The 11,513-nt window shown below is 41.1% G+C and overlaps 1 protein-coding gene across 1 annotated transcript; it reads right to left on the reverse strand.

Annotated features, from left to right (window-relative positions):
* Positions 1–1,770: 1,770 nt before the first annotated feature.
* On the reverse strand, positions 1,771–10,059 carry LOC310633483 (zinc finger protein 202-like). The gene is made up of 5 exons (XM_083351191.1): positions 9,759–10,059; positions 9,263–9,380; positions 9,051–9,133; positions 5,485–5,611; positions 1,771–3,148 (listed from the first exon to the last, which is right to left on the reverse strand). The coding sequence occupies exons 1-5, from the start codon at positions 10,008–10,010 to the stop codon at positions 2,409–2,411; spliced, it is 1,320 nt and encodes a 439-aa protein (XP_083207317.1). The 5' UTR covers positions 10,011–10,059; the 3' UTR covers positions 1,771–2,408.
* Between the last annotated feature and the right edge of the window lie 1,454 nt (positions 10,060–11,513).

Below are 11,513 nucleotides of genomic sequence, written 5' to 3' on the forward strand. Positions count from 1 at the left end.
AGAATCGAACTGCTGGCAGTAGGCAGAATTAGCCTGCAATGCTGCATTCTAACCTTTGCACCATCAGGGCTCTTAATTAGCATGAAGAAATGTTTATTTAAAAAACAACAACACTTTATTAGTCACATTTTATAATCCACCTTCAAGAGCTCAAGAATGGGACACAAAGACATAATACCGATCACTTTTATTAAATATTTTAATAATATAACTTATAAGTTTTTAATGGTCAAAATGTGATGATAGATACAATACTGGCATTTTTGATGCAAAATAATTATAGACCAAAAACATAAAGACAAGATGATCACTTCACAGAAGATAGGGACAGATGCTTTTATATATCCCAACATAAGTCATCTAGTGGTGCACAACCTTAGAACATGTTTGGATAAGGGCTGCAGCCCTCTTGTATACGTATTGTATGTATTGTATATAGATAAAGGTAAAGGTTCCCCCACACATGCATGCTAGTCGTTTCCAACTCTAGGGGCCCGTGCTCATCTCTGTTTCAAAGCTGAAGAGCCAGTGCTTGTCCGAGGACGTCTCCATGGTCATGTGGCCGGCATGACTAGACGCCAAAGGCGCACGGAACGCTGTTACCTTCCCACCGTAGTGGTCCCTATTTTTCTACTTGCATTTTTACGTGCTTTCAAACTGCTAGGTTGGCAGAAGCTGGGATGAGTAACAGGTGCTCACTCTGTTATGCGGCACTCAGGATTTGACCCACCAAACTGCCAACCTTCTGATCAACAAGCTCAGCGTCCTAACCCACTGAGCCACCGCGTCCCATGTATTGTATACATACATTCTTTCAGATAATTACATTTTCTCTTAGGGCAAAGGGTATGATGCAAAGAACAGAAAAAGAATGGCATTGCAACAGTATCTCAAAGGAAATTAAGTAACAAGGTAAGAAAAGAATCTAGTTAAACTTCAATTATTTAAATCTAGTTTATTCCAACTCACTCTCTCCCAGCTTCTATCACTCTATCCTTGCCAACCTTTCCTTCCCTATTCCATGCTCAACTTTCTTTCTCCAGGCTTCTCAATTGTTTTCATTCTCATTGGTTTCCATTCAACGTCCTGCAGATTCATTTGAAATGATAATTTAGAATAAATACGGGAAGACGGCCAATATGCAAGTCAACTTTGGGAGTTAAATCTATCCAAATCCCATTCATTTTTCTCCAAACACACCAAAGAATTTTATGCTCCCGTCTAGATTTTTCTTAATCTATTATTAAATCGATTTGTCGCTCACCTTGCCACGAGGCAATTTTGGGCGGCTTGAAAGAGTAGAACGTAAAATCATGAAAAAGGTAAACGTAATAGTAAAACAATAAAAATAATGAAAGTACAGCAGTATGAGTTAAGACTGATGTGGAGAGAGCAGGATGTGACATAATGTGCTAGGCTGCATTAACAGAGGGATAGAACCAAGATCACATGAAGTGTTAATACCACTTTACAATGCCTTGGTAAGGCCACACTTGGAATACTGCATCCAGTTTTGGTCACCACGATGTAAAAAAGAGGTTGAGACTCTAGAAAGAGTACAGAGAAGAGCAACAAAGCTGAGTAGGGGACTAGAGGCTAAAACATATAAGGAACGGTTGCTGGAATTGGGTATGTCTAGTTTAACGAAGAGAAGGGCAAGGGGTGACATGATAGCAGTCTTCCAGTATCTCAGGGGTTGCCACAAAGATGAGGGAATCAAGCTATTTTTCAAAGCACCTGAAGGCAGGATAAGAAGCAATGGATGGAAACTAATCAAGGAGAGAAGCAACCTAGAACTAAGAAGAAACTTCCTGACAGAACAATTAACCAGTGGAACAACCTGCCTCCAAAAGCGGTGAATGCTCCAACACTGGAAGTATTTAAGAAGAGACTGGACAGCCATTTGTCTGAAATGGTATAAGGTTTCCTGCCTTAGCAGAGGGTTGGACTAGATGACCTCCAAGGTCCCTTCCAAATTATTATTATTATTGTTATTATTATTATTATTATTGAAGTGAAACTTGCATGTTAAACTAATTGGAGAATGTGATTTATGACGTGCAATTAAGGGAGGGAATTGTGTATGATACAATGTGTTCAGGAGAGGAGAATTCAGATTCTGGCATCCATCCATGAGTGCCGATGCTTCATTCTCATTATTATAGACTTTTTAGAAAAAACAATGCTTGAATGTTCTTTGATCTGTCTCATTAATTGGAACCATGACATCCATACATTTAAATGGTTTCTCCCCTGTGTGGATTCTTTTATGGGAAATAAGGAAACTGCTTTTTCAGAATATTTTCCCACAGTCCAGACATTCATAGGGTTTCTCTTCTGTACGGATACATTTATGACAAAGAAAGGAACTTATCCTTCAAAATGTTTTTCCATATTCCATACACTGACTATGGTTTTTCTTCTCTGTGGATCCTTTTATGGGAAGTCAGAGACACATTTTTACAGAAACCCTTTCCACACTCCAGACATTTATATGGTTTCTCCCCTGAGTGGATCCTTTTGTGGGAAATCAGGTTACTGCTCTTGCTGAAGCTCTTCCCACAGTCTATACATTTATAGGGTTTTTCCCCTGTATGGATGCTTTTATGCGACGTAAGCTGACTGTTCCACATGAAACTTTTCCCACACTCCATACATTTGTAGGGTTTTTCCCCTGAATGGTTCCTTTTATGCGAAATAAGATTACTGCTTTGTCTAAAGCTCTTCCCACAGTCCGTACATTTATAGGGTTTCTCCCCTGTATGGATTCTTTTGTGACAAATGAGGGAACTGTTCCTGCTGAAACTTTTTCCACACTCCATGCATGGCTTCTCTCCCATTTTGACTCTCCAGCTCAAACTTTTTTCATTCTCCCTGCACCCATATTGGTCTCCTCTAACGTTGGTTCCAAAGCACCTGTCTAAATTTAAATGATCTTTTGGTACTTCCACACCTTTCCCTAAATCCTTTTTTCTTAGTCTTCCTTTGGGGTTTTGGTGGTCAAGAACGTCTTGATTCTGCACACACTGGAATGTGGGCTTTTTATTCCTATACATTGACTTGTTCTTCTTGGGAATTCTGGATTCTGTCCAATTTCTCTCCTCTTCCCCTTCTCCGTCCTGAATCACTTCATCCTGGCTTCCACTTCCTTGAGAGGAAAATGAAGAATTAGAATTAGGGAAGGCTAGGGAAAGGAAATAAAACCAAAGTGAGGTTAAGGTTGTGACTTCCGTCGGCCAGGCAATGCCGGCTGGCGACCCCCAGGGGGAGAGCCTTCTGGCACCGACCCTCTGGAATGAGTTGCCTCCGGAGCTGCGGATGGCCCCTGACCTTCAGTCCTTCCGCCATGACCTGAAGACCTGGTTGTTCGAACAAGCGGGCCTGGACTGACTACGATTTTTAATTAGGATTTTACTGGGTTAAATTGTTTTGTAATTTCGTATTTATTGTTTAATTCTCTTTTAAATTTTTTACTCTATGTTTTTTAATTTTTATTGTTGTGAGCCACCCTGAGTCCTCAGGGAGAAGGGCGGCATATAAATGAAATGAAATGAAATGACTTGCTTGCTGAAATTTGGCAGACTCTCTGGGTTTTTGAAAAGTTACAGTGTTGACTAACATAAAATCATCAGAACAAAGATTGATCAAACATGGATTTCTGACAGAGGCTATGAATAAAAACCACACCATACGGTTTCTGTTTTAAGAGCAGCAAGAAACTTGAAATACTTCTGAAATAAAGGAACATGTGTGTGTGGCCAATACTTCAATTTATTAATTTTTCTTATCCATTCTTATCAAACTGAGCAAGGATCAGGGGAATAAAAGAAAAATGAAGGGAAAGAAGCTTTATAATATTTATTCCAGGATGCACAATGAGACAGTGGGGGAGGTCAAAATCAATTAGGTCTAACTGGCTAGCCATTCTTTTTATCACATCTTGAGCCATGTGCTAGTTGGGGTCCATTGCCTTCCTGCTGTAACCACGTCTCTGCCAAAGAAACAGCCTCTAACAGTATTCTTGATTCTAGAATTTTTAAAGGGAAATTGCAGTACCTAGTACAATGGAAGGGATGCTTGCTGTCTGAAGCCACTTGGGTGAAATCTAGCGATGTGAAAGCCGACCGACTCATCAAAATGTTCTATAGGAAACACCCCAACAAACTGAGAGACAGTCCCTAACATGTGCTTTTGTTTACGTTACAGAATCTGTCCTTTTTGTAAGGGGGGGCCGGATGCCAACACTGCCAACCTCAGAAGTTCTTGCTTTGACAATGTATGGAGATGCAGCCATTTTCCTTATGTTTTACTCTTAGAATTAGAATTAGATGATACTGGGGGGGGGAGTAGGAGGAATGTGCATGGGAGTTAGTTAGACATAACAGTACTGGAACAGCGTGAGAATCAAGGTTCTTTGAAATAAGAGACGATAAGAAATGGCGGGTTGGAGAACTGGAGGGAAGCCTGCATTTCAAACTAATTGGAGAATGTGATTTATGACTGTTAATTAGAGGAGGGAATTGTGCTTGGATACTATGTGCTCAGGGGAGGGGAATTCAGATTTTGGCTTTGACTATGTTAATGCCGATGCTATGCTACTCGAATAAAGATTCTTTAAGGTAAACAATGCCTCGAAGTTCTTTGAAGAGTTTCCTCTGTTGGAACCATGACATGATCTATTATCTCAAAATATTGAAAATTGGTCCAGGGTACCAATAGGATTAGCCCACTTCACTCACACCATCAGAAGACGCCTGCTATAGTTCCCGTCTACTAAGGAATTTGGGAGGCACAGTTGAGAAGAGCCTTTTCCAGTGAGACACTGACTCTGTAGAATACTCTACCACTGGATGTTGTCCCATCCTTTTGACCTTCCGGAAACATATTAAAAGTTTATTTTGCCAGTTGGCTTGCCATCCCGAGGAAGGCACTTGCCATCGGAGATGGTTAATGAGGTAGGAAGACCTCATCCCCATGCAGTTTTCAATGATTAATTGTTTCTCTATTTATCTTTTTATGATCTGTAATCTGCCCAGAGTCACCCAATTGTGGAGATACCAATAGCAAGAGCACTTAAGACTTGTATACCGCTTCACTGTATATAGCCCTCTCTAAGCGGTTTACAGAGTCAGCCTATGGTCCCCAACAATCTGGGGTCCTCATGTAAAGGGTAGCATAGGAATGAAGAAATAAAAAAAAAGTTTCCCCAGAATTCTGAGACACCGAATTATTATTTTTAAAAATGCAAAAGAGCAGCAAGGACTTAAGCCAAGCATCACCAATGTTTGTCATCAGTGATGTTCAACAGGAACTAAAATACTCATTGAGGAGAATGCCTACCACCCATCAGAAGAAACATCCTCAATGTTTAACTCTTCCTTTTCTTGGAACAGAAGAGATGAAGTGTGATTGGGTACCAGTAGGTTATATTCCACCACAAAATTCATCCTCTTAAGTATTTGATGCCCCAGCAGAGATTCTTACCCAGAGAAGCTACGTTCCTGGAATTCTCCAGCATCACTTCCCCATGTAGGTTTTTCTGGTGAGAATCCAGTCGAGACCATTCCTCCTTGGAGAAATACACAGCCACCTCCTCAAAGGAAACATGACCCTGAAGGACAAAAATTAAACGAGAACCTTAGGAAGCACTTGCACTTTTTCCTCCTTAATTAGAAAGTTCCAAAAACAGGATGTTGCAATGAACTAAAATTGTAGGTGAGGAGACAGACACAGGTTACAGCCATTGGCAGATGAAATGTTGGGGGTGAACATCTTTACTGATTCTGCAGGATTTTCAAAAGAGAAAGAGAAAGCAACACATTATTTTTCAGGGCAAATGGGCAATGATGGGCCTTGAAGATAGAAGCAACAGAGGCATCAATGCTTCGTGGTGTTTGCAGAAGATAGATGACAATAGACAGGGGGAGGATCATCCTTCAGATGAATCCCTTTCGTGCTTAACATGTTCATGTGTCAGGCCTACAAAATAGTGCCACAGGAAGATTAGAACCATACAGGGAGTGCAGAATTATTAGGCAAATGAGTATTTTGACCACATCATCCTCTTTATGCATGTTGTCTTACTCCAAGCTGTATCGGCTCGAAAGCCTACTACCAATTAAGCATATTAGGTGATGTGCATCTCTGTAATGAGAAGGGGTGTGGTCTAATGACATCAACACCCTGTATCAGGTGTGCATAATTATTAGGCAACTTCCTTTCCTTTGGCAAAATGGGTCAAAAGAAGGACTTGACAGGCTCAGAAAAGTCAAAAATAGTGAGATATCTTGCAGAGGGATGCAGCACTCTTAAAATTGCAAAGCTTCTGAAGCGTGATCATCGAACAATCAAGCGTTTCATTCAAAATAGTCAACAGGGTCGCAAGAAGCGTGTGGAGAAACCAAGGCGCAAAATAACTGCCCATGAACTGAGAAAAGTCAAGCGTGCAGCTGCCAAGATGCCACTTGCCACCAGTTTGGCCATATTTCAGAGCTGCAACATCACTGGAGTGCCCAAAAGCACAAGGTGTGCAATACTCAGAGACATGGCCAAGGTAAGAAAGGCTGAAAGACGACCACCACTGAACAAGACACACAAGCTGAAACGTCAAGACTGGGCCAAGAAATATCTCAAGACTGATTTTTCTAAGGTTTTATGGACTGATGAAATGAGAGTGAGTCTTGATGGGCCAGATGGATGGGCCCGTGGCTGGATTGGTAAAGGGCAGAGAGCTCCAGTCCGACTCAGACGCCAGCAAGGTGGAGGTGGAGTACTGGTTTGGGCTGGTATCATCAAAGATGAGCTTGTGGGGCCTTTTCGGGTTGAGGATGGAGTCAAGCTCAACTCCCAGTCCTACTGCCAGTTTCTGGAAGACACCTTCTTCAAGCAGTGGAACAGGAAGAAGTCTGCATCCTTCAAGAAAAACATGATTTTCATGCAGGACAATGCTTCATCACACGCGTCCAAGTACTCCACAGCGTGGCTGGCAAGAAAGGGTATAAAAGAAGGAAATCTAATGACATGGCCTCCTTGTTCACCTGATCTGAACCCCATTGAGAACCTGTGGTCCATCATCAAATGTGAGATTTACAAGGAGGGAAAACAGTACACCTCTCTGAACAGTGTCTGGGAGGCTGTGGTTGCTGCTGCACGCAATGTTGATGGTGAACAGATCAAAACACTGACAGAATCCATGGATGGCAGGCTTTTGAGTGTCCTTGCAAAGAAAGGTGGCTATATTGGTCACTGATTTGTTTTTGTTATGTTTTTGAATGTCAGAAATGTATATTTGTGAATGTTGAGATGTTATATTGGTTTCACTGGTAAAAATAAATAATTGAAATGGGTATATATTTGTTTTTTGTTAAGTTGCCTAATAATTATGCACAGTAATAGTCACCTGCACACACAGATATCCCCCTAAAATAGCTATAACTAAAAACAAACTAAAAACTACTTCCAAAAATATTCAGCTTTGATATTAATGAGTTTTTTGGGTTCATTGAGAACATGGTTGTTGTTCAATAATAAAATTAATCCTCAAAAATACAACTTGCCTAATAATTCTGCACTCCCTGTATTGAATTAAGAGAGGCTGTCTAGTCATGCCGGCCACATGACCATGGAGACGTCCTTGGACAAGCACTGGTTCTTTGGCTTTGAAACGGAGATGAGCACCGGCCCCTAGAGTTGGAAACGACTAGCACGCATGTGCGGGGGAACCTTTACCTTTACCTTTATCCTAATCAAATTTTACAAACTTGTGTTTTTCTTCCCCTCCATCTTATACTCCAATGAGTCTGGGAGGAGTCATCCTGAGTCTCTTCATAGGATTGAGGAATGCTTCTATCCTTTGGATTTACTTAAGTCAGTGCTTCTCAACCTGGGCAACCAGAAGATGTGTGGACTTCAACTCCCAGAATTCCCCAGCTAGCATGGCTGGCTGGGGAATTCTGGGAGTGAAGGGTCCTTGGTGCTCTCTGAGCTTACTCGTTTTCTTGGACACATTTCATTACCCTAACTAGATAACATCATCAGCGCTAGGTAACTAGGTAACATCAATTCTGGGAGTTGAAGGCCACATATCTTCAAGTTGCCGAGGTTCAGAAGCCCTGACTTTAAGGGATACTGAGATTGGTTTCTCTTTGGCTCTCTAAACCTGAAGATGCTGATAAAACATGTCCAGGGATTTGCGTGGGTGCCATCATTCTGCAAATGAAACGTATATGAAATTCTGCCTCTCACATTCCTGGACTTTTTGTGGAGCCGAGAAAGTCAAGCTCAGAAGCAAATTCTGCAGTTTTTGCAAAGCAGCATAGATTAGTCTCTAAATTCAGACACAGAATAGAAACTTTTCTGCAAAGCCAGACTACAGGCACCAGTTTTATTCGGAGATGGTTCTATTTTTTTTTATGATCTACTATAACGTCATTTGATTTTACTTACCATTTGAACGTTTGAGGTATTTTACTATTTTGCATCATTTTTCAAGCACTGACTTTTTACTGGCCTTATGATTTTAAAATGGTAACTACAGGTAGTGTGCGTTGCAATAGTTTGTTTTGTGACTGTTCACAAAATTTCAGAATTTTATAACTCCTAATGGAAGATTTTTTTAAAAAAAAATCTCAGAAGAAAGGAATGATATTTCAGGAGTCAAATTCTGCTTGAAGTATACTACCACAGAAGAACAGAAAAGTTTCAGGGGGACGGGGAGGTGGAAATTGTCAAAGATCTCTCAGTGTAGACTTTAAAAATCCAAGTCTATCTCCACAATAGTTTTGCAAGATGCTGGTCACTGGTTTTAACCCAAATTGTTCCATTTCTTTGGAGAAGGCCTACTACATGTTGATCCTCAGAAGGACACAGGAAGCATTTAGATCAGGAGTGTCAAACTGGCGGCCCACAGGCCAGATGCGTCACACGCAGGCCACGCCCACCCCGGCTCCGCAAAGGCAAAAAAATGTTGTGATATGTCATGTGACGTGATTGATTTTGACCTCTGTGCTTTAGATGGTCCCCTACATCTTCTTTGATGCTTCTTCTCCTACCTGACTTGGAGCTTCTGTCAGTGTCTTGATTCGACCAGGAAAGGGAGATGATCCTAAAACTGCCAGTGATATAGTTCCACTCCCTGTTAGAAATGAAAAAATGAAGGAAGAATTTGTAAAAACATAATGGACACCTAAGCAGGAGAGACAGAGGATAAGTGAAAGTGGAATCTGTCTGAGGAACGTTACAGTTTGGAAAACCATTCCCTTACCTAGTAAGATGTCAGAATTTTGATCATCTTGGAAGATTCCAAGCTCTGGAGAGAGATCTGAAGGCTTCCTCCTTCCCTTCAGAAATTTTGGGACCATCTGAAAGATGGATTCTTGCCCCTAAAAGGTCCCAGGAAGAAAAATGAGAGAACCACACACAAAAAATGGATTTTCACTCTCAGCTCACGAGTTTGTATCCCCAGTCTATCAAAGGGGATGTAAGAGGACAATAAAATAAGCTTTATCACCACAAGTCCAAAAGCTTGGAAGATTAAAACCTCTGGTCTGGTGACCAACCCCAGATTGGATCCCACAATAAAATAATTGCCCTAAATGAAAGAGTATTGGAACAACTTGTCCAAAAAGTTAGGTAAATCTTGTACGCTGCATAATGCGCTGATAGAAAAAGAGTCCAAGAATCCAATTTTTTTTTAAAAAAAGACTGAAAATCATTTATTACTTTGTGTCTTTAGAATGCCAGAGTTAAGATTCTCTTACCTGCAGCTCAACCTGTTCCTTCTGCTCCTCTGCTTGGCTCAGGAGGAAGCCTTCAGCCAGGGCCACTGCCTGGGAGGTGGTCTCTGCTCCGCACTCCCGCACCCAGCTCTCCATCTCTGGTGGCAGAACTGCCAGGAATAGCTCCAAGATCACCAGGTCCAACATCTGGGTCTTTGTGTGTCTTTCTGGCTGCAGCCACCCATGGCAAAAGTAATGGAGATGGCTGCAAATCTCTCGGGGGCCCTTGACCATGGTCTTCTCCTCCAAATTCACAGATTTTCTGGAGGAATATTTAAACTAAACAGTGGGGACAGTGAGTTAATTGATACAGAACATCCCTGTCTCCGGCAATCTAAAAATTATAGGGCTATCAGTGGATGTAACATAGATGTGTATGTGGACAAGAATATCAACCTTGCTGTCAAGCAAAATCAAGCTTCTAATAGCGAGTGCCACACAAAGGGCACTAACCAAATAGGTGGTAAGACAATAGGGGAACTCAAGCCCCACACAGGTTATGTAGAAAGTAAACACAGGGTCAGTCATAAAGGACTCAAATGTCTATACACCAATGCGCAGCGTCTGAACAGTAAACAGGGTGAAATAGAAATTCAGGTTAATGAGGGCAGATATGATAGTCACCATTATGGAAACATGGTGGGATGAAACCCACAAATGGAACACACAGCTAGAGGGATTTAAATTATTCAAAAGAAACAGACCAAATAAAAGAGGAGGTGGAGTTGCTCTCTATATAAGAAATAACTACATCTCTACAGAAATAGAGCACAACGATGAAAACTGTAAACTTGAATGCATTTGGGTCAATATAAAAGGGAGAAGAAATGACATTGCCATAGGTGTATACTATAGGCCACCCAACCAAACAGAGGAAATAGATGAACTTTTTGCTAGTCAGCTAACTAAGGTATGTAGGAAGCACATCACAGTAGTAATGGGGGACTTTAACTACCCTGACATCAACTGGGAGACAAACTCTGCACCAAGTGGAAGATCAAACAGATTCCTGACAAATGTAGCAGACAATTTTGTCACCCAAAAAGTAGAGAAGGGAACTAGGGGATTAGCCATTTTGGATCTAATTCTCACTAACAGAGATGAAATGATAGAAGATGTTGAAGCCACAGGAGCCTTGGCAGGAAGTGATCATGCAATATTGGAATTCAACATTATGAAAGCACAAGCAATAGAACTCAGTCAAACTAGAGTCTTGGACTTTAAGAGAGCTAATTTCAATAAACTTAGAGAAGGCTTGGGAAGGATTCCACAGATGAGAATCTTCAAGGGGAAAACAACTCAAGAAGCTTGGGAAATTTTGAAAAGTGAGATAATAAAAGCCCAGTCTAGCACAATAACAATGAAGAGGAAAAATAACAGCTCTCAAAAGAACCAGCATGGCTGCAGAAAGGAGTCTCTGACAAATTGAAAGATAAAAAGGACAAGTATAGAAAGTGGAAAGAGGAGCACATAAGTCAGAATATCAGCAAATAGTCCGAGCCTGCAAAGATGAAGTGAGGAAAGCTAAGGCTCAAAATGAACTAAGGCTTGCGACCAAAGTCAACAATAACAAAAAAAGCTTCTTTCAACATGTAAAAAACAAGAAAAAAGTGAAGGAAATGATTGGTCCCTTAGTGGGTGAAAGTGGCAAGAAGGTGACAAGCAACAGGGAGAAAGCAGAACTATTTAACTCGTTTTTTTGCATCTGTCTTTACATAAAGGGAAAAAAACAGACCA

This window comes from Vipera ursinii (genome assembly GCF_947247035.1).
Source record: "Vipera ursinii genome assembly, chromosome: 2".
In the NCBI taxonomy this organism is placed as follows: domain Eukaryota; kingdom Metazoa; phylum Chordata; class Lepidosauria; order Squamata; family Viperidae; genus Vipera; species Vipera ursinii.

Bases quoted from the DNA above. Each gene is read 5' to 3' on its own strand.
- LOC310633483 (XM_083351191.1), bottom strand. From the start codon at position 10,010: ATGGTCAAGGGCCCCCGAGAGATTTGCAGCCATCTCCATTACTTTTGC. The intron at 9,381-9,758 runs GTAAGAGAATCT...GGGACCTTTTAG, and splicing joins AGGAACAGGTTGAGCTGCAG to GGGCAAGAATCCATCTTTCA. The intron at 3,149-5,484 runs GTAAGAATCTCT...TTTCCTCTCAAG, and splicing joins CAGGAACGTAGCTTCTCTGG to GAAGTGGAAGCCAGGATGAA.